The following is a 23,590-nucleotide window of genomic DNA, read 5'->3' on the forward strand; positions in this document are numbered from 1 at the left end:
TACACAGTGCCATACTGCGCGCCAGCGCTCACCTGTGCTCTCATATCCAGCACACTCCTGCTCACTTGTGCAAGCCAATGTACTTACCCTTCACAAAGAGCCAGCGTTTGCCTGTTCACCAGCGCTCTTCCGCACTTTCCTGCACCCTCCTGCACAGTAGCGGTCTCAGATCCAATGTGCCAGCTCTTGCCAAAGAGCCAGTGCTCACAGATCCAATGCGCCAGCTCTTGTCAAAGAGCCAGCGCTCACCTGCGCACCAGCGCTTTCCTGCTCTCCAGCGCTCCTCTGCGCATTCACCGGAATCTGCGCTTCAGCGGAAACTTAGCACCAGCATCATCCTGTGTGCCATCACTCCAGTACTCTCCTCACACTCGCGCAATAGGCAGAAAAAAGGAATAAAACTTTTTGGACTGGTCACCACTGCCCCATTCCTCTCCCTGCAAATGCATAACATGGTCGCCAGGAAAAGAGGAAAGAGGCTTCACAGAACGATTCAAGATACCAAAGATTCCATCTTCCAAGGGGAATCAAAACTGGGAATCCATGGTCCCTATCTCTTCTGAAGTTTCTTTTTCCTTGACAGACCACCATCAGCAAACAAGAAAGCATCAACAGACTGATCTCTAGATCACTGTTTGCCGATGGCTAGTTCACTGCTTGCTGATCGCTAGCTCGCCGATCACCAGATCGCTAATTGTTAGCTCAGCTCTCACTGACCTCTTGTCCCTCCAATGACTAACGATCTCCGATTGCTAGCGTTCCAATCACCGATTGCTATTCAATACCAAGTCATCAGCTTGCTGATCACTAGAGCACTGATGGGCAGCTCATCTTTCTTCGATCATTGAACTCGGCTCGCTGATCTCTGACCAGCCCATCGTCAGCTTGCTGATCTCTGACCAATTAGGAGGGGCCATAGTCAAGTGGGACCCCAATGGACCCTGATTTTCAGGTTCAATAGCTTTGCTACTGAACCCAGCACTCTCAAGTTGCCTACTGGACTGGCCTTGTATAAGGAGGTTCGGGGTGGTCCAGATTCTCTCATAGAATCCTTGGAGCTAGTCGTGAACTGCTGGACAGAAGGGTCAGGTGTCGCACCCGACTCTCAGCTGAAGGGAGCCAAGCTCCGGGATGCCCTAGTTCAGCAATTTCTGAAAGACGCCGGTTGACTAGGCTTCAAACTGGACAAGACTAGCAGGAACAGGATCAAGGCAATGCATTTTCCAGGTACAGTCCCAGCTCTGGAGTTGCTTTTGGCAGCATCTAAGCTATTGAACCAGGAAATCTGGGTCCATTGGGGTCCCACTTGTCCCGTAGTCTATCGTAATCCATCCGTGACTGAGCCTCAGTGTGTGCATCTTCAGTGTCTGTCTGGAGTGCATTTTAACCCTCTGATCGAGCTCCGCAATTACGTCCCTCCAACTGACGTGATTCTGGGCTACAAGGCGGAGGTAAAATCTCGTGTTCCTGACGCTGAGGGCTTGGTCACCGATGATCAGGAAGCGCCGGAGGATTGTCCTGTAATCCAGTACGTGACAGAAAAGGCACCTCGTCAGTCCAGTTGTACCCATGTGTCTCAACACTCAGCAGTAGGTATAGTAATGATTCAGGAGACCTTATTTTGTGCTCTTGTTGATACAGGAGCACAAGTTTGTCTTGTTAATAAGTCTGTACTGAGCCAACTTGGCACAGAGTACCAGATACTGTCAGGAGAACAGTTAGAGGGGCTGACTGGTTCCTGCACCATCATTCTAGGCTACGTCCAGTTAGAGGTGAAGTGTCCTACCGGGTGGAGGCTACCGCTGTTTAACTATGCAGTGGTGGCTGCAAAAGACATTAACTTTTGTTTTGTTCTTGGTAGAAATCTAATGGACGCAGCCTACCTGACACTGGATTCACCCCGAGAACAATTGGTGTATGACCATACTACTGTTCTTCAGTTGTCTCCCAAGGTACTCTCAGTCTCCTCACTGCATACAGAGACCACTGTTATGAAGGTAACTGACCCTGAACCTGATTAGGGAGTGTTCTCCAGTAATGCTCTTCTGTCCTTTAGTCAGGTGTCCAAGATCAAAGATCATCGACAGATTCAATCTGTCATTTAAATGATCTACTCTGGGGTTCCTGCATCTCGAGTTCCACGCTCCTATCTACCCTATAGGAGGTGTTGGTCGGACCTGGAAGTACACCAAGGTTTGCTAGTGAAGCGGAACCCAGACGGCTCAGTAGTTCCAGTAGTCACCTTCAATGTCCTGATTGACCTAGTTGCCGAGACACCTCCAGAATGCTCACTGGGGGATCGGAAAAATGATTGCAATGCTCCGTCGACTCGTCTAGCACAGATCTTTGATTAATGTAATCAGAGATATGTGCCGGATGTGTTGGGAATGTCAGACTTGTAAGGCCTCAAGGGAGGTGGTTGCTACGCCGACCTTAAAAGTAGTGACCTTTTCTTTTGAATTGGTTGGTATGGACCTTGTGAGTCTCCCAACTACCAGTACTGGTTTTATTGGGTTTCTCATGGTAGTTGACCATTATTCCAAGTGGGTGACGGCAGTACTCATAAGGAATAAGAAGAGCAGTACGATATGCCAGGTGTTTTGAGACCGAGTTTTTCCTGTTATTCCTCGTCTTCCAGTTCAGATATTGACTGATAACGGCTCTGACTTTATATCCCAGGAATTTACTGAGTTGTTAGAGCGGTACAATGTTGTACATGTGAAAACAACTTTAGTAATGGTGCAGTGGAGCGGGTGAATCGTACCATGGGCGAGTTACTGAGGGTGATTTCTGGGGAATCTCGGAAATGGGACCAGTACTTATCCTGAGCAGTTCTCAGCTACAACCATTCTCACCACACTGAGATTGGCTGTACTCCTGCTGAGAACATACTGAAGGGTGCTCACGATTTTGATAGTATTCCGTTGCTGTCAGCAGAAATGAGAGACCCATGGGCTGAAGGACATCCTCGGTACAAACCGTTTAAAGAGGGTTCTCTGGTGCTTAAGAAGGTGCACCTGTTGGGACACCTGATGAACAAGCTCATTCCTAGGCTTGAGGGGGTATTCCGTGTTACTAAGGTACACGAGAATAAGATCACCTATGAGCTGCAGAGACTGTCTGATGGTGAACTGGTAAGAGCTCACCATATCCAGTTAACCCTGGATAGGTATCATTATTTGACCACCTTAATTAGATATCGATGGGTCGACCTCGACCTGAGGTCCTAAAAAAATTCATAAAATATTCATTTACGAAGCAATTAACAATCTTTTACTATTATTTAAAAAAAAAAAAACTTCAAAGAATATTCTATTCTTCCAAAAAAGTAAATGAAAGCTAAATCTAGAATAAATAATTATTACAAATAAATTAAGAAAATAAGTATAAAGAAAAAATGACTTTGCAAAAAAATTCACCTAAAATCTAAATATGGAAATAAGCTAAAACTATTCTAAGCACTTATTCTACAATAATTGAGCACCATTTGCTAAGATCCAGGGTGAGGAGGAACTATAAGGGAATGTTTCCTAAGATGAGAAAAAATGTGTATGTTTTTTTGGCTAAAAAAATCTATCCTCTTTTCAACATTTTTCTGTGGTAGGTAAAGGACATATTTAGTGACTGAAATTTTTACAGGATATTGTAATATTATTGTACAACAAAATTGTGGAAAAGAATCTGCACTTGGATATTATATAATGGTTTAAAAATTAGAATTATGTTTTTTTTTTTCGGATTTCTATTTTGATTTTTTTCATAAATAAAATCCTTATATCCATTGCTGAGCATGTTATTTATGCATGAAAATATCAGAAATTTTATAAAAAAGAGGAATACATAGAGCTATGCCAGCTTGTTTCAGATATGCTCACAAAATGGCCGCCAACCACACCACCTTGGAAGGTCAAATCTGCTACCTGTAATGGATAAAGATGTCAATATCAGCGAGTCATTTACTTATAAAATTCTTTGAGGATTTGCAGAAAATTATTAAGGTAGCTAGAATGAAGTTTATAGATTATTTTGTAATTAAATATAATAAAATAATTATCATAATTAAGTTATCGTAAAGGTACTGCACAAACTTACAAAAACGAGCTATTTTATGAAAACATACGGGGTAGAAGACATTCACAAACACTTTACAACAATCCTTTTTCATATAAGCCTAAACACTACTGCACATTCGATAATTATATAAAAATTTGATGTTGCACAACTTACCTTAATTAGGTATTGATGGGTCAAGCTCGACCTGAGGGTATCTCAGAAATAGCACAAGGAAAAGAGCTGGGATGAAATGCGTCCTCACCCGACTGCTGTGCACACTGAACTGAGGTCTTGCAGGTTGATATCACTCACAACAAATACGGAGGAAAAATTATGGCAAAAAAACCTGTTTTTTTTTTTTTAAACCTCGGGTCGTGTACGACCCACAACACCTATCCAGGGTTTGAACCTCCAGTTTATCTCAAGAGGCACTTTCTCTGGTATCCGAAGGGTCCTGATCCTGTAACAGAGATTCGGAATAGTCCAGGACTCATGGATGATAGTCCTACTTCCTCTGAAGTCTCTGAGAGTTCTGGTTCTAGTAGTGAAGGCGACTCCTATAGTGTGGCTGCAGTAGTTGCATCCTACCTTTTGTCCCGCGATTGTAACAAGTCCCGGCAACAGAGGAAAAGTCACTATCCTACTAGAGCTATTACTTAGCCTAAGCCCATTCTTAAGCCAGCTAGGACTTACAAGAGAAAAAAAGCACTGGATGCTTGGTTATGTCCTCCAGAAAATTGTGATAAGACTCCTGTATTAAAGCCTGAATCGTTTCGAGATTATATGGTTCTCCAACTGTGGGAGAACAGCCCCACTGAAATGTGTGAAACCCCAATTTGTCTCCCGAATCGGTGGTTCACTTTTCTTTGCCTGAATTTCCAACGCCCCAGTTCTTAGCTTCTTTCCGAGAGGAAGGTATCGTTCATCCTCCAGGGAGTTGGGAATTCTGGGAAGTTTCCAGTATTCCGTTATTGGAACTTTCTGTTGGTTCCAAGAGTTCCAGTCCAGATTGGTCAAGACCTGATACTTTAGAAAGCGTTGTTTCTGAATTGGCAGTGTCTATTCATCCTGATTATGACTTTCTCGGCTTTTTGCCACCCGATTGGGATGACCGACTGTTGCCTGAAGATCTCATTTCTAGTGGATTTAGTCCCCCATGGACTAGGTCAAAAGGTCCTGTTCTTGACCTACCTTTAGTTCAGCCTCACGTCCTGGAGTGGAGACCGTGTCTCCCTGACCAGATGAATACTATAGAGAGGGAATCGTCCTCCATTCCTGAGTCACCTCGGAATTCAAGCCCTTTCTGACATTCTGATGGTAGATTAAAACACCGGTCAGAGCTCGAGGCTGAAGTGGCACAGTCAGGTGTATCTAACCTGAACGCTACAACACTGTTTGGGTCGCCCGAAACACAACTTTGCCCTGAGCCTTGGCCTGATTTTTCGGGATTTTTATTGTCCTCTTCTGAGTCTAAGGATTCTGTCTGGTTTACCTCAAAGAATGTTGATCACCCGCAGATACCAACTGTTATGTGAGGTTATCGATCGATTAAAGACACCCAGCTTATACCTGGAGAGACGCCGGCTTAGCCTGTCTCCGGTGCTGCGAGAAATTAATATGGCTCGCCAGTAGATTGCTGAATCCCGGCGCATGTCCCGAGACAGAATTTTGAGACTCGGAAGAAGAACTATAAATCTCCCACTGAATTAATCTTTGTACAGTTTTTAAAGGAAGTTTTGATAATTACCCTTTTTTATTAGTCATGTTTTGATTCTCACCTTTGGGTGGATAAAAGGCTGGAGAATGGGACAGGTGGTGTGAGGAAATCTTTATTTAGTCATGGTTCGTGAAATAGTAATAATAATTATTGTACTGTAAATTGACCTTGACTGTGACAGTTATAATAGATTCAATAAATTTTTATTATCCTGTAATACCTGTAGTCCAAAATCAATGAGTTTTGTATTCTTTTAAATTGATTTTGGACTGAAATTAATGTAATCTTTTTCTTGACAGATCATGACTGTACAGGTATACCTGTAACACTGAAATGTTTCTTATAAATAATGAAATTAATTATATTGTTTGTTATTGGAGCATTGTTGGGAGGAATAGATGATAAGCTAATTTTTTGTTTTTAAGTACTGTATCTCCATTTGTCTGGTAGTTTATCGTCTATTCCTATTGCTTTTTGTTATATCAGTAAATTGTGAAATAATGTATTGTACCTAATGTAAATTCATATAATTGGATATGTATATGAAGGAAGGGATGATGAATTAAATCTTTAGTTGATCATCCTACCTTTTTACTGAATTTATTTTTTGCAAGGTAACATTTTTTCACTTGAATGTACCGAGTTTGTGTGGGGGTGTTGCTGTCAGTTACGAGGCCTTTTTTTGGATGGGCTTGAGGGCTAATGGGCGCGAATGAAATAATGCATGGTTTGTGTCTAAGAAAGCTTTGTGGGTTGAATGTTATGAAACACACTATTATTCTTTTTATTTTTTTTTATAGCCCTCTGTGCCCCCTAAAAAGTGCCTTAATCTGTTATTATTCCTTTCTAGTGTTGGGGGCAGTTGAGGGAGTGGTAAAAAATAGAGGGTTGGGCATGAATGTAAAGAGAGTTCTATATGAGAAAGTGATTGTACCAACTGTGATGTATGGATCGGAGTTGTGGGGAATGAAAGTGATGGAGAGACAGAAATTGAATGTGTTTGAGATGAAGTGTCTAAGGAGTATGGCTGGTGTATCTCAAGTAGATAGGGTTAGGAACGAAGTGGTGAGGGTGAGAACGGGTGTAAGGAATGAGTTAGCGGCTAGAGTGGATATGTATGTGTTGAGGTGGTTTGGCCATGTTGAGAGAATGGAAAATGGTTGTCTGCTAAAGAAGGTGATGAATGCAAGAGTTGATGGGAGAAGTACAAGAGGAAGGCCAAGGTTTGGGTGGATGGATGGTGTGAAGAAAGCTCTGGGTGATAGGAGGATAGATGTGAGAGAGGCAAGAGAGCGTGCTAGAAATAGGAATGAATGGCGAGCGATTGTGACGCAGTTCCGGTAGGCCCTGCTGCTTCCTCCGGTGCCTTAGATGACCGCGGAGGTAGCAGCAGTAGGGGATTCAGCATTATGAAGCTTCATCTGTGATGGAATTGTGGGAGGTTGGGCTGTGGCACCCTAGCAGTACCAGCTGAACTCGGCTGAGTCCCTGGTTAGGCTGGAGGAACGTAGAGAGTAGTCCCCTTTTTGTTTTGTTTCTTTGTTGATGTCGGCTACCCCCCAAAATTGGGGGAAGTGCCTTGGTATATGGATGGATGGAGGTACGGACAGCAGCCCCCTTCACTCAGAGGGGAAGTTAGACCAACCCATATGGCAATACTGTAACTGTAAATAAAGTACTTGTATGTGATAGAAAGTCCCTAATATTCCAGTCCTTTATTATGTCAATGAAGAATTGATGGCTATATGGTTGGATATACCGTTAAGCATAGTAAAATCAGCTTAAATTGCAGTTTATTCAGCTTGATTACTGCTTGAAGATGATTGCAAAGCTGGCGCCTGACAAGTCAACAAAGGTCCACTCAGTTCAACCCGAACAACCATTAAGCTTAGCCCATTTATAAGTTGGATGGAGTCACTTCCCAAACTTGTAATTGATGTCAGTGTTTTCTGAAAGTGATCTGTGACCCAGGTGAAGTTTTGGAGAAATGTATTGAGGGGTGTCATAAACATTAATAGTTCACCGGAGCTATTGAAATGGCATATCTGGTCGTAGGCCCAGGAAGTGAATTCAGATGTTAGGAGGAGAGTGACGGTGTTCGAGTTTAGTCTGAATTGTGCCAGAATTATCAAAACCCCTTCCAAGAATGAGAGAATTAGGCACTACTGTAGTTGGTCAGCAAAGTTTCGATGACAACGTAACCTTATCACAGGGCAGGTTTACAATTGGAGATTTTCTAGACATTACTATTGTGGGCCCACATAGACCGGCATAGCGTCGTGTGCGGCCATACTGTTCAAAGGTTAAGAATGTTTAAGTAAATTTGCAGCCGAATGGTCGACTGGATATTGATAAGGACAGTATTGATTTAGAGAAAATTATTGTAGTACAGTATTTTCACAGTTTTATATAATTTATTCTAGCTGGTTGATTTGATATTGTTTAGAAAACTTGTGAGTGTCCAGCTTGTGAATAGTTTTTTTTTTCTTATTCAAATCTTTTTTTTTTCTTGTTATCGTGAGGCTGGAGTGTAAAGGGGTGCTTTTTTTGCCTTTAATTGCTTATTTGAATTGACAAAACAATGTTAATGTAATCCTAACAGTGTTTTTTCTTTTTCAAATAAATATTTTTCTTGTTTTTTATGAAGACAGCATTTCATTCCAGTTCCTTACCCCAATGTGCTCCCTTTCTCAGCCACTGTCTTTTTAGTAATTTTTTTTCATTGTTTTTTTCCTTTCACCAAATGTTCTAATTTTACTTATACTCATCAAGATTAAGGCGGAGGGAAGAGAAAAAGGAACTAAGGTTCTAGCTGGGTCCCCTTGCTCAGTATAAATCAAGGGGTGGTGCCCAGAGCTCCGTTCTCTTGACCTGTTACCTAGATTTTTGGGTATTCCACCGTTGTATATTTTTTGTGGTGAACGTTGGGGTGTGGTCGGCATTCGGACACTAGGCAGTTTGGGTGCTACCTCTGGCCACAGTCCGCAAACCACTACAACGGGGAATCCATGGTCCCTATCTCTTCTGAAGTTTCTTTTTCCTTGACAGACCACCATCAGCAAACAAGAAAGCATCAACAGACTGATCTCTAGATCACTGTTTGCCGATGGCTAGTTCACTGGTTGCTAATCGCTAGCTTGCCGATCACCAGATCGCTAATTGTTAGCTCAGCTCTGATCACTGACCTCTTTTCCCTCCAATGACTAACGATCTTCGATTGCTAGCGTTCCAATCACTGATTGCTATTCAATACCCAGTCATCAGCTTGCTGATCACTAGATCACCGATGGGCAGTTCATGTTTCTTCGATAATTGAACTCAGCTCGCTGATCTCTGACCAGCCCATCGTCAGCTTGCTGATCTCTGACTAATCAGGAGGGACCATAGTCAGCTTGCTGATCTCTGACCAACCAGGAGGGACCATAGTCAGCTTGCTGATCTCTAGCTCACCGATCCGGTCAGTGATCGATCGCTGATCATCAATGGCTTACCATCACCAACTGACTATCATTAAACCATTCTGCTGTCTCTCAGGGCTCTCAAAGCAGATTACCAACTCATTTATCACCAACCTATCTTGACTGACTGACCAGACAGCCTTCATCTGCCAGTCAGTTACCATCCTCGGCTCATAGACCGCCGATTCACCGATCATCGGCAATTCTCCAGCAGTTAGTGACTCGGACTTACTAGTCAACCTCTGCCCATAGTTCCCTAGATCAGAAGGTATACAACATACTTCTCTCTACTGGCCGTTCGGCATCTCACTAAAGTGATTGGCAAAGGATCGACAATCCTCATCAACGGCTTGTCGACAGTGGACTACTTGCGAGCACTCTGCAACTGCACAGTAACCACGATACCCAACCGTTAACTATTGATTAACATTCGCCAGATTGGTTCTATTCTAAGGAATAGCATCAATCCCATCAGGGCGCATGGTAGGGTTAAGCGTTGCCTTCCTTCTGTTAGTTAAAGGAATTCTCTCTCAGGGGAGAATCCTTACACAGGGTATCGCATCTGATACTTTACGCCACGAGTCAAGACCCCAGCGTCAACCATCTCCCATGCAAAAGGGTCCGCAAGGAGCTGTCCCTTTGGGTCGATGTCCACACCATGTTGGAGTTCGAACATGGGCTAAGACATCAGGTCTTCATTTGCACACTGGATCTAAAGGACACATACTTCCAGGCCCAAACCATCCATCTAGGAAGGTTGGAAGATTCAGTCTAGACAAACAAGAAACACCAGTTCAGGGCACTGTGCTTTGGTGTTTCCACTACACCCATCCTGGTCTCACAGGATTGGCTTCTGTCTCCTCCATTTCGGGATGACTGACTGGCCTTAGCAGACTCAGTGGCACCCTTGCATTAGCACCGGAACTTCTGAAGTCTTTTCACCAAGATCCAGTGATCAAGGTAAACCTGTGGAAGTCTTCCCTACTTCCCTCCCAGAAGACTGGTGTTTCGGGGAATGATTCTAGACACCAATCTCCACAAAACTTTATCAAAACGAGAAGAACTCCCATCCCAGAGTGACTTGAGTCTGATTGGAATCAGACCCTTGATCCCCCAGACATTCTGACCCCCATGGGACCAGAAGTTTGGACGAACCTCAAGGGATGGGTGTCAGTCGAGAATCTACAGAGTGGTATAACCTTCACATCCTTCCCCACCCCTCGGACTTGATGCTATGCTTAGAACACATCAAAAGAAGAGAGGAGGGACCATAGTGCTGCACCACACGACCTCAGCCCTCTGGACAAAGTCCGAAAGTACCTTCACTTAAATCTCTTAAGAGATGAAGGCCAAGTTTCCGGTCCTTCAGCAGCCTCATCGTTCCTAACAGACCACTCAGTGATGTGATGGGCGACAATACCACACACCACATAGAGGCTCACATCGGCAAGCAAGAAGGAACTTGCTCGTAGTCTCTTCCCATCTAACAGTATAAACACTAAGATGGGCCAAAGTCTGTTCGGTGCCACTATCAGCTTGCTTCACTAAAGACTAGAGGTATGTGCTCGCCGACAATCTGTGCGTAGCATCTCAGATAAGGTATACCGAATGGTCTTTGGATCACCTTGTAGCCATCAAAGTCCCGACTTTACGGGGTCCTCGAACTAGGGATCTGTTCGCAACGCTCCTGAACCTCAGGCTGCCGTTGCTCCCCAGCCCTAGACCCCAAGGGTCTCTGGCAAAAAAAAACAGGCCAACAACAGTGGGTACAACAATGACGTTTACGTCTCGTCCCTGTTTTGTCTGGAGAAGGGCACTCAAGAAGGCTAGAACATCGGTCAGCCTCTCAAGGACTCTCATAGCTCCGCTATGGCATTACGCAGAACGGTTTCCAAACCTTTTGCAGCTCCTGATAGTCTCCAAGAGAACCCTCTCCACATCACAGACAACCCACTTCGACACCTACCACAAGCTATAGCTTTGCTATGATTGTACACCTGGAGACTACCCAGTAATTCCTCTCCCACAGAGGCTTTTCGCAATAAGTTGCGAAAAGGTTGTCTAGATATCTGAGGAATTCCTCAGCATCAGTCTACCAGGCAGTATAACGCCTTGTGTGGTTGGTGTCATATGAAAGTCTCTCTCTCCACTCGATACCTCTATTCCAGCAATAGCGGAATCCTCGAGTATATGCAAGTGGAAAAGACCCCCTATTCAGTGTCAACAGGTAAAGATGATAACTCAACCTTGATCTTTCACCTTCAAACTGAAAGGGAGGGACATCTCTCATCGCTAGACCTTTCCTAACTCATATGGACTTACAACTTGCCTTTCTCCAGTCAGAATTAAGACCTTCCTCTTGGAACATGGTTCAAATTCTCCGGTCTCTAAAGAGACCTCCTCATGTTCCACTTCACCAGGCATCAAATTTTCACGTGGTTTAAGAAGACAATGTTCCTACACACTCTGACAGCAGCCATACGAGTCAAGGAACTTCATGGTCTCTCTTTCGACATCGCTCATTAATGAGAAGGGCGAAAGGCAATGTCCAGTTTCGTCACCGAGTATGTCGCCAGACACAGTCTCCAGAGGTGATAGATCCTACACAAGTCTCCACTCGTAACGGACAATCCAGAACATCTGTTACTGTACCCAGGGTAAGGTATGAGACTCTACCTTAAGAGAATGGCAACAGCCCACACGGGTCCCTTCTCTTGTCATCAGCACTAGGAGAGACTAAAAGAGGACCAAAATATCATCTCAACATGACGACTCATTATGTCAGGGGCATAGCTATGCCCCTGGTCCTTCTTAGCAGATTACTCTGTGATGCAGGTTTTACAAGAAAGGATGTGAATGCTCTAGGTGCCTTTAACAACCTTTCTCCTGCAGGACGTGAACCACAGGAACTCGATACGATCTCTATCGGTCCGGTGGTGGCTGCACAACAGCTGGTTGTATACCTCAAGCTCCTTTGTGGTTGGTGTCATATGAAAGTCTCTCTCTCCACTCGATACCTCTATTCCAGCAATAGCGGAATCCTTGAGTATATGCAAGAGGAAAAGACCCCCTATTCAGTGTCAACACTTAAAGATGATAACTCAACCTTGATCTTTCATCTTCAAACTGAAAGGAAGGGAAATCCTCTCATCGCTAGACCTTTCCTAACTCATATGGACTTACAACTTGCCTTTCTCCAGTCAGAATTGAGACCTTCCTCTCGGAACATGGTTCAAATTCTCCAGTCTCTAAAGAGACCTCCTTATGTTCCACTTCACCAGGCAACAAATTTTCACGTGGTTTAAGAAGACAATGTTCCTACACAACTCTGACAGCAGCCATACGAGTCAAGGAACTTCATGGTCTCTCTTTCGACATCGCCCATTAATGAGAAGGGCGAAAGGCAATGTTCAGTTTCGTCCCCGAGTATGTCGCCAGACACAGTCTCCAGAGGTGATAGATCCTACACAAGTCTCCACTCGTAACGGACAATCCAGAACATCCGTTACTGTACCCAGGGTAAGGTATGAGACTCTACCTTAAGAGAATGGCAACAGCCCACACGGGTCCCTTCTCTTGTCATCAGCACTAGGAGAGACTAAAAGAGGACCAAAATATCATCTCAACATGACGACTCATTATGTCAGGGGCATAGCTATGCCCCTGGTCCTTCTTAGCAGATTACTCTGTGATGCAGGTTTTACAAGAAAGGATGTGAATGCTCCAGGTGCCTTTCACAACCTTTCTCCTGCAGGACGTGAACCACAGGAACTCGATACGATCTCTATCGGTCCGGTGGTGGCTGCATAACAGCTGGTTGTATACCTCAAGCTCCTCATTGGACAAGTAGCAGAAGGTTGAGGGCACTGTTACCCGGTTTTAGTCTGCGTGAATGAAAAGATTTGACTGGCTCTTATTCTTTTCTTCCTCCTACCCTCTCGTGGGGAAAGCAGCATCCTGGGTTCTCTGCATAAGCTGACCTCAAACCACTGCAGATAAACCATGCTCCCTTGTGTACCTAGTATTAAGCTAATACTGTTGCGGCCCCATACCCTGGCGAGGTGGTATTGGGAAAGTCTTGGTTACATCAGTTTTTTCCTACAGTAGACTTGGAATAACTTTACCTAGACAGTCACACTTCTGCATGTCTCAACCCACAGCTTGCGTAGGCCACGGACCTTGCGTAGCAAGGTTTTAGCGAGGGCAGGGACTCCTTATTTTTGAGTACTAATATACTCGGATAAGGAGCCCCCGGGTAGAGCCAAAAGCCAGATTGGCAGGGAGGTCCACCCTTCCTAATGGGCGAGTCACCCCTAATAAATAGCGTGGTTTGTATTCCAGTTACGGAATAAATGACAAATTCGTAGATAATTTGTATTTTTCCTAACTATACAAATCTTAGCCCGCCAGCCCTATCCCCTTGAAGTCCTACCTCCAAGCAAAGTGAGCTAAATCACAGGTGTGTGAATGGGAGTGCTAGCAAGCTAACCCCCGCTAACTAGCGGTGTGGGTAGTTAACGCTCGCTAAATTTTAATGGCGAGTAACTAGCAGTGTGGGTAGTTAACGCTCGCTAAATTTTAATGGCTCGCCATTTCAGCTCCGCCGAAAGTATAACCCCCTAATAAATAGCTAAGGTTTGTATAGTTAGGAAAAATACAAATTATCTACGAATTTGTCATATTTTGATACATTTTACAAAAACTTTCATAGTCCATTCATAAGGTTGGACTGTTGCCCCAAATAGCTATACAGTATTTGGAAGTGTAAAACAAATTATCATAAGACACGCAATTCATAGAACAATTTTAAATCTTCTATAATTAGGGACGTTGACTTGAAGAGCATGTATGTGGTTAACCCTGGAACGGTACGGTGGGTCGTTCGCGACCCCGAGCGTCAAAAAAAAACAGATTTTTCTCACGTGACTCACCCCCGTGACTGAATTTGTGGGTGATCGACCTGCAGTAGGTGTCTCGCCTACACGCTCTAGTAGTGTCCAGATGTGCATTGCTGTAGCTGTACTCCTTCCCCGATTTCTGAGCGCGACCGAGTTTACCCTTCTAAGGTAATTTGCATAATTATCAAAGTTATTATGTATTATGAAATTGTCGTAGAATGGTGCAACTTGTATAGGTTATCAGTTGTGGAAAGTCTTGGTGGATTGTTCGGCTACCATGTGCATGATTTTTTTTTTAGTTAAAATGTCGTTCATCACCACGAGGACCATTTTACCGCGAGTGCCCCTTTTTCATTTTTTTTCCTTTTTTTGCCAAGTCATTTTTCCGTAAGATATTGCCAAATAGTGTCGTAAAACTTTTGCTTTTTTAGTGTTGGAAAGTGTGTCTAGATGATCTGGCTACCCATACGTGACTTTGTTTTTGTCAAATACGACATAGTTATTGGTATATTGGGTATTTAACTGCTGTTGCCAATTTCTGTTTTTTTTTCAATATTTGTAAAAATTTACTACGTAGTAAGGAATTGCCGTATATTATTGATTTTTTTTTCATGTTTATGTGTTAGAAAGTGTGCCTTGATGGTTGGGCTAACACGTGCATGTCTTTTTTTTTTATCTGAGATGCCGTATATTAGAATGTTGGGCATTTTACCGCGAGTGCCCCTTTTTCATTTTTTTTCATTTTTTTGCCAAGTCATTTTTTCGTAAGATATTGCCAAATAGTGTCGTAAAACTTTTGCTTTTTTAGTGTTGGAAAGTGTGTCTAGATGATCTGGCTACCCATGCGTGACTTTGTTTTTGTCAGATACGACGTAGTTATTGGTATATTGGGTATTTAACTGCGGTTGCCAATTTCTGTTTTTTTTTCAATATTTGTAAAAATTTACTACGTAGTAAGGAATTGCCGTATATTGATTTTTTTTTCATGTTTATGTGTTAGAAAGTGTGCCTTGATGGTTGGGCTAACACTTGCATGTCTTTTTTTTTATCTGAGATGCCGTATATTAGAATGTTGGGCATTTTTCTGCGAGTGCCCCTTTTTATTTGTTTTGCATTTTTTTGCTTAGTCATGTTACCGTAAGGAATTGGCAAGTAGTGTCGCAAAACTTATATTTTTATAGTGTTGGAAAGTGTTTCTAGATGATCTGGCTACCCATGCCTATCTTTTTTTTAGCCAGATATAGCGTATATATAGGTATGTGTTCGATTTTCCTGTGATTGCCATATTTTCGTTTTTTTCCCATTTCTTTCAAAATTACTACGTACTAAGGAACTATCACAGAGTAATGAATGATTCATTTATATGATTATTTGTCGGAAAATGTACCTTGATGGTTTGCCTAGCAGGTGGCTGAAATTTTTTTTTCTGAAATGCCGTATATTAGAATGGCCATTTTTCCGCGAGTGCCCCTTTTTATTTGTTTTGCATTTTTTTGCTTAGTCATGTTACCGTAAGGAATTGGCAAGTAGTGTCGCAAAACTTATAATTTTATAGTGTTGGAAAGTGTTTCTAGATGATCTGGCTACCCATGCCTATCTTTTTTTTTTAGCCAGATATGGCGTATATATAGGTATGTGTTGAATTTTCCTGTGATTGCCATTTTTTCGTTTTTTCCCATTTCTTTCAAAATTACTACGTACTAAGGAACTATCACAGAGTAATGAATGATTCATTTATATGTTTATTTGTCGGAAAATGTACCTTGATGGTTTGCCTAGCACGTGGCTGAAATTTTTTTTTCTTCTGAAATGCCGTATATTAGAATGGCCATTTTTCCGCGAGTGCCCCTTTTTATTTGTTTTGCATTTTTTTGCTTAGTCATGTTACCGTAAGGAATTGGCAAGTAGTGTCGCAAAACTTATAATTTTATAGTGTTGGAAAGTGTTTCTAGATGATCTTGCTACCCATGCCTATCTTTTTTTTAAGCCAGATATGGCATATATATAGGTATGTGTTTGATTTTCCTGTGATTGCCACTTTTTCGTTTTTTCCCATTTCTTTCAAAATTACTACGTACTAAGGAACTATCACAGAGTAATGATTCATTTAGATGATTATTTGTCGGAAAATGTACCTTGATGGTTTGCCTAGTACGTGGCTGAAATTTTTTTTTTCTGAAATGCCGTATATTAGAATGTTGGCCATTTTTCCGCGAGTGCCCTTTTTTATTTGTTTTGCATTTTTTTGCTTAGTCATGTTACCGTAAGGAATTGGCAAGTAGTGTCGCAAAACTTGTATTTTTATAGTGTTGGAAAGTGTTTCTAGATGATCTGGCTACCCATGCCTATCTTTATTTTTAGCCAGATATGGCGTATATATAGGTGTGTTCGATTTTCCTGCGATTGCCACTTTTTCGTTTTTTCCCATTTCTTTCAAAATTACTATGTACTAAGGAACTATCACAGAGTAATGATTCCTCTAGATGTTTATTTGTCGGAAAATTTTGTTTACTTCTTTTTTGATTGAATATCATCAAATTTTTTTAGCTAAAATATTATATTGTTTTACATTTTTTTTTTTTTTCGATTTTATTTCCCTTCAAAAAAATTTTTTTGGGTCAGAATTTTAATTTTATAGTCGTAAAATAATCGACAATTATCCAGCAACCCACCATACAATTTTTATGCATATCCAAGAATAATTAGATTAGTAAATAACACCTTGAAATTGACATACCCTTCCTACATTTCAAGTGGCAGATTAGGGAGTCTGAGTCAGTGTGGTTGGCGGCCATTTTGTGGACATATCCGAAGCGTAAGTTGCCCTATCTATATATATTCTTGTTCCCTATAGAATTTGTGATATTTTGGTATATTTTTACCTGCATAAATATCATATTATATATTAAATATATGTATTTTTTTACGAAATTTCTAAGTACTCAAAAAATTACCTTTAGATATGGCCCCTGATATAAATGTAATTTACAAAATAATGAAGATTTTTTTACATATTTCTATTTTAGGATAACATATGTTTATTCCCTAAAAAAATTAGCCACTTCCTATTTCATTTGGGTACCCAAAAAAATTCATGAAATTTGGACAAATTTTTTGGCCAAAAAAAATTACCCTTTTTTTCTCATTTCAGATCTTCACCTCCATGGGTCTGACTTCATCCAAAATACATCAAGATGTGTCCTAAACATTCAAGAATCAATTCCTAAAAGGATTTGTGTATATATGTATAAACTTTTTTTTTCATGAATTTTTATGTAAGGTCTTTTCTTTTCTACTTAATTTTTAAAAATATTTATAATAAATAGTTTTTCTGCAGATGAGTAGTATTTATCTTTACAGTTGTTTTAAGCATTCTTTGAAGTTTTTTTTGGCAAAAGAAAAAAGGAGGTTACTGCAAAAACTGATTTTTTAGGAATTGTTTTTGGCGTCGGGGTCGCTCGCGTCCGAGTATACCCTTAAAGGGGTGTCCGAGGAGCGTACCTATCCAGGGTTATAACTCTAATTTGCCACAACTAAGAATTTTTAATTTTCTGGTACACTTCCATCACACAACTTGGCTCGAACCCGGAAAAGGGATTTTGACATAAGAAAAATCACAAATTATTAGTAATTTGTATTTTTCCTAACATACTGTACTTACCAAGAAACACTTTCTTAAGAGTTACCTGGAACCTCTCTCAAACGACCAGAGTTTTGTGTAGTTTACCCTACTGTATTCCCATTTTCTGTAATGGTAGGTCTAGCGGAAGGATACGTGCCCTGAGGGCAAACCCGAGGTAGGCCACATGTGCGCTTGGGTCGTGATCCCCAGTAAGTTTTATGAAAGTAACAATACTAAAGATCAGTGAGGCACCCGGGGGAAGGAAGGGAGGGCCATAACCCGAAAGTGTTTCTCGGTAAGTATGTTAGGAAAAATACAAATTACTAATAATTTGTGATTTGTTCCAACACAGAGACTTACCTCGAAACACTCTCTTAGGAGATTTACACTTTAGGAGGTGGGAGTGCCTCCCTGACTAAGGACCCAAACAACTGGGAAGTAGGATAAACTACACATTACCAGTGAAAAAAGTACTCACCCTACATAATTCCTTGATGATGTGCTTGCTGAAGCATGGATATACGGGGGTTGTGCCGGTCTACTGGCTAAGCCCTCCCTAGGCGATAAAAAGTAAAAGAAGACAAGGGGAAAATAGAAAAGATCACCTGTGTCTAATGGTTTTGATATTCATGATTGAACCTGGGGCTTGGGCCGTTAAATCGGTTGAAGCGCGGAGATGACTGACCCAATGGAAAAACCATCTAAGGACTTCCTCATATATTCCTTGAGGTAGTGAGACGTGAATGTCGACTGGTTAGACCAAGTGCCTGCTCTAAGAACCTGAGCTACTGACATGTTCTTTTCAAGGGCTAGAGATGTACTTATACCTCTAACGTCATGTGCCCTGGGCTTTCCTGGAACTGAAAGTCCTGCACTAGAATAAGCTTGAATGATGACTTGCCTGAGCCAAAAGGAAATGGTGTTTTTGGAAATTTTCTTTTTCGTCGTACCCGTGGAGACAAAAAGATTCTTTATACCTGGGCGGAGATTCACCGTCCTCTTTAGATATTTCCTTATAACTCTGACAGGACACAATTTTAAGTCATCTAGATTATCTGATTTTGGAATTGCTGGGATAGAGAAACCCTCGAACCTAGGATCCCAAACGGATGGGTTTTGGGTTTTGGCGACAAACGAGGGGACAAACTTAAAGGAGATATCGGGTACTGATGCTTCTAAAGGCTTTATTTTCCTCGAAGCACACCATTTAATAAAAGCTGCCCATTTTTCTTGGTAGACTGCTGTAGAAGACTGTCTCAGGTAACGTGACATTCTAACAGCCGTGTTGGTCGAATACCCTTGTCTTTTCAGGAGGCGCTGGATAACCTCCAGGCTTGAAGACGAAGAGATTGAGGGTTCTCGTGGAACCTCAGAAATTGTGGCTGCCTCAGGAGGTCTGGTCTGTCCGGAAGAGGCCACGGAGGGAGAATAGCCAGACCTTTTAGGTCTGCGAACCACTCTCTCTCCGGCCACCAAGGCACTACCAAAGTCATCTTTAGGTTGTTGGCTGTCCTTACTCTGTTGAGAACCTGCCTGATCAGAGCGAAATGAGGATAGGCGTACACGTCCAGATTGTCCCACTTGTGCTGAAAGGCGTCCTCCAATACCGCCTTTGGGTCTGGGACCGGAGAACAGAATACGGGGAGTTGCGCGTTCAGTCTCGTCGCGAAGAGATCCATTACCGGAGAACCCCACCTTCGGATGATGAATCTTGCTACTTCGGGGTGAAGAGACCATTCTGTCCCCACTACTTGGCCTACCCTGCTGAGGCCATCGTCTAGAACGTTTTTCTTTCCCAGAATGAATCTCGCCGACAGTCTGACTTGTTCCTCTTCTGCCCATTTCAGGACTTGCAAGGCTAGCACGCACAACTCCTTCGACTTCAACCCTCCTTCCTTCTTTATGTACGCCACTATTGTGGCATTGTCCGACATCAACGCCACTGAGTTTCCTTTTAGAAATTGACTGAAGTGTAGACAGGCTTCCAGAACCACTCTCATCTCTAGAACATGATGTGGAGAGCCTTCTCTTTTTTTGTCCAACTGCCTCTCGCTGCTTTTCCCAGAAGGTGGGCTCCCCACCCTTCTTTTGATGCGTCTGTGAAGAGCAGAAGCTCTGGAGGTCTGGAGGACAGTGGCATCCCTTTCAGAGTGTTCGCTCAATCTTGCCACCATTCCAGGGCCTGTTTGGTCTCCGGTAGAACTGGCACAATCATGTCTGGGGAACTTCTCTGATCCCACCGATCCTTTAAGTTCCACTGGATGCTCCTAAGCTTCTGTCTTCCTTGGGGGGACCAGCTTCTCTAAGGACACTAGGTGTCCTATCAACCTCTGCCAATTCTTTGCTCTTCTGGGTTGACCCTCCAGGAAGGGACGGATAACTTGGTCCAGATTGGTCAGCCTGTCTACTGATGGAAACGCCTTGATTAGTAAGGAATCCAGGACTATCCCCATGTACGTCATCTTGTTGGTTGGGGACAGGTGAGACTTCTCCAGATTGACGGTGATGCCCAGAGTTTTGCAAAGATGAAGAAGCTCCGCGCCTTGTTGCTTCAAGACTTCCTTTGAGGAAGAAATGAGTAACCAGTCGTCCAGGTACCGAATTAGACAGATCCCCCGTTCGTGAGCCCAAACGGAGATCGTCGTAAAAATTCTTGTGAATACCTGGGGGACTGTGGACAGTCCGAAGCACAGGGCTCAGAACTGCAAAATCCGGGCACCCCACTTTACCCGGAGAAACTTTCTGCTTGCTGGATGAATTGGGATTTGGAAATAGGCATCCTTGAGGTCTATGGATATCATGAAATCTCCTTCCCTCAAGGACGCCATGACCGTTCTTGGGGTGTCCATCTTGAATTGTGTTTTCCGAATGAATTTGTTGAGGGCTGACAGGTCTATCACTGGTCTCCAACCTCCCATTGCTTTCTCTACCAGGAAGAGTCGACTGTAGAACCCCGGACCCGGAAGATGCTATCCATTGCTCCCTTCTCCAACATTGTGGAGACTTCTTCCTCCAAGGTTGCTCTTTTCAGCGGGTCTTTGGGGGCCAACCACTCCGCCTGACTTGCAGGAATCAAGGGAGGTGGATCTTCCAGAAAAGGGAGCCTGTAGCCCTCTTTCAAAACAGTTACCGACCACGGTTCTTCTCCGTGGAGTTTCCAAGCTTGCCAAAATTGTCTGAGGCATCTCCCTACCTGAGGCTTGGGCAGGGGAGGGGGGCCTCTCACACTACCTTCTACGGGAGGAACGTCCTGAACGGCCTCTCCTGGCTGAAGAGTAGGAATTCCTATTGGTGGAAGGGGCTGAATTAGTTCCCCTTCGGAAGGGATACGTTGACTGAGCCCACTGTGATGTTGAAGGTTCTCTCCTCACTTGAGTTGGGGAAGACCGAGAACTAGCAGGCGCCTCGGATACAGGCCTTCTAAATACTGGTCTCCTCGCCGATTGCGACTTCGTTAAGATGACATCTTTCTTCTTAGCCAGTTTCTCCGCAACTTTTTTCGCCTTCTTGATTGGAAAAAGGCCTTCGTCCCAAACCATAATGTTCCGGAGGGCCCTCGCTTCTCTGTCCGGGATTTTCTTGGTAAGGTTCTTCAAGACCGAGTCTCTTCTCCTCAAGACCCAGTTCGCAGATAATGCCAAGGCCTGGAACGTGAGAAACTTAAGGGCACGGCCGCCCGAACCGACCAAGTCCTTTAGGGCTTCTCGCTTGGTAGGATCCAAAGACTCCATCCGGATCTGGGTACAGTACCTACTAAAGTAGTAGCCCACCAGTCCAGCCATGAGGTGACATTCACGAGATCCTTGGACATCTCCTCCATCATGATGGACTCGGATTGCGAAGAGAAAATGGGTGCCGTCGCCGCCCTGTCTTCTGGGGCACCTTGTCCTAACACCTCTAGGACGTCCTCTAGCTTGCTAGCCCCATGTGGTCGTCCTTCCATAGCATAATACTTGCTTTGTGATTTCAAGCCCTGTAGCAGTTTGGCCGAACTGTGACCTTTTGAGTTGTCCCCATTGCGGGTGACCACCTTATCAATATGGGCGCGCCCCAACTTCACGTCTCTCGCCTCCGGAAGAGCCAGTGATAATTTCCTCTGGACGGGCTCCTCCATGATCCTGTTAAGGCCAGACGTCCAGTCATCTTCTTCCTGAGGTAGAGGCTCCACAAGTTTATTGTGACTCCTTATTAAGGAGATCACCCTCCTATAAGCGGAGTCCTCCGTCCGTCGATGGGGTGAAGAAACTGCACGGGCATCTCCGCTCTGACGGGACCCGCGGCTAAGACCTTCCTCAACCACGTCCTCCATCCGTCGATGGGGTGAAGAAACTGCACGGGCACCTCCGCTCTGACGGGACCCGCGGCTAAGGCCTTCTGGAGAGACGGGCGCCCCTGTCACCTTAAGAGCCTTTGACAATGGAACGGGCTCCTCCGTGAAGGTATTCGACGGAGGGACCCGTACACGTCGATCCACACCACGAGCCAACTCGTCGAGGCTGCCTGTCCTAGGAGGCGACTCCCTCCGCTGGGCGGATTGAGTCTCCTTGGATCGGGACTTATGCCTACCAGACGAGGCCTTTCGGTCTGAGGCTGAAGCCGACTTACGGCTATCGGAGGCCCTTCTAGGAGGACTGTCTCCTGTCAGCCTAACCACTGAGCCAGAGACTGAAGACAGGTCTCTAAGCTTACTTTCGGGTACTAGGATCCATCGTTCCTGTGGAGATTCAGCTCTCCTGCACTTCTTCTGTGGGGATCGAGATCTCCTCCTCCTATACCTAGACTCCTTTGGAGACCTAGAAAAGGACCGCCTCCTCCTGGAACGATCCCTCTTCCTCCTACGTCTCCTGCAACGTTCTTCGTCTGACGACACGGAAGATTCATCTGCCGACGATTCGGACCTCCCATGGAAACGGGTCCTAGCAACAGATGGAGCCTTGCTCAACACCTGCTGGGTTCCTGAAGTCGACGGTTGAAGAAACTCCTCGGGAACTGCCGTCGAAGGTGCTGGAGGCGTAAAAGGATGATCTACAAAAGTGAAGCATCCGCTCAAATCTTCTTCCATCCCCATAGGGGACTTGCCTGGTGTCCTCGGAAGACTCCATCCCAGGGGATCTTCCTGCGGGGAATCCTCTCTATCCAGGGCGCCCTCCGCTGCGGAAGCGCCAGAAACATCCACCCACGAATCAGGCGAAGAAATGGGCACATGTTTATTCCACATGGGGTCCCCGGCCGAGACGCACTCCCCTTGCACAAGAGCAACGTCCCGCGGATCCCCACTACACATACCTTCAGGCACCTGCTTTGCCTTTAAAACAGCAGATACCCCAGAAACAAGACTCCTGGGGAAGAAGCACCGACTTCCCCTTAACAGACTTACCTCGTCCCCTACTCTGGGTAGGGGAAGAAGAAGGAACTCTACCAGAACCCTCTCCGGCCGAAGTCGCAGGAGAAGAAACACTAGCCTTCTTGGGAGAACACTTCGAGGACTTCTTTTTCTTGGTCCCGTACTTGACCCATTGGACCTCACTCCAGGCAGCACATTCCGGATACGTGTCCAAAGGAGAGCACACTTTACCCCTACACGAGAAACAAAGGGAGTGCGGATCTACATCAGGCTTCGATAAGAAAGCCCTACACGATTCCCGGCCCTAGGCCCAGGACAACGGCGAGTATGCTCCATCGCTCATAAACACAATACCGCTAGACACAGGCACAAAGCGGAAAAAGAATGAGAACACTAATAAGCACAAGCGAAAGCACAAAGGAATGAAAAGCCAAAGCACAAAGTTAAAACACTAAGCACGAGGGAGAGCACAACGGACCATGCGGTAACAACGTGGCC

The 23,590-nt window shown here is 44.0% G+C and overlaps 1 protein-coding gene across 1 annotated transcript; it reads right to left on the reverse strand.

Moving 5' to 3' along the window:
• Window positions 1-21,442: 21,442 nt before the first annotated feature.
• Window positions 21,443-22,810, reverse strand: LOC137650862 (serine/Arginine-related protein 53-like). The gene has a single exon (XM_068384017.1). It carries the CDS (start codon window positions 22,808-22,810, stop codon window positions 21,443-21,445), a length of 1,368 nt encoding a protein of 455 aa, XP_068240118.1.
• Window positions 22,811-23,590: the final 780 nt, after the last annotated feature.

Source organism: Palaemon carinicauda, chromosome 12 (assembly GCF_036898095.1).
Source record: "Palaemon carinicauda isolate YSFRI2023 chromosome 12, ASM3689809v2, whole genome shotgun sequence".
Taxonomy (NCBI): domain Eukaryota; kingdom Metazoa; phylum Arthropoda; class Malacostraca; order Decapoda; family Palaemonidae; genus Palaemon; species Palaemon carinicauda.

What these genes read in the sequence shown, in the direction of transcription:
- LOC137650862 (XM_068384017.1), bottom strand. Translation starts at nt 22,810, where the DNA reads ATGGAAGAAGATTTGAGCGGATGCTTCACTTTTGTAGATCATCCTTTT.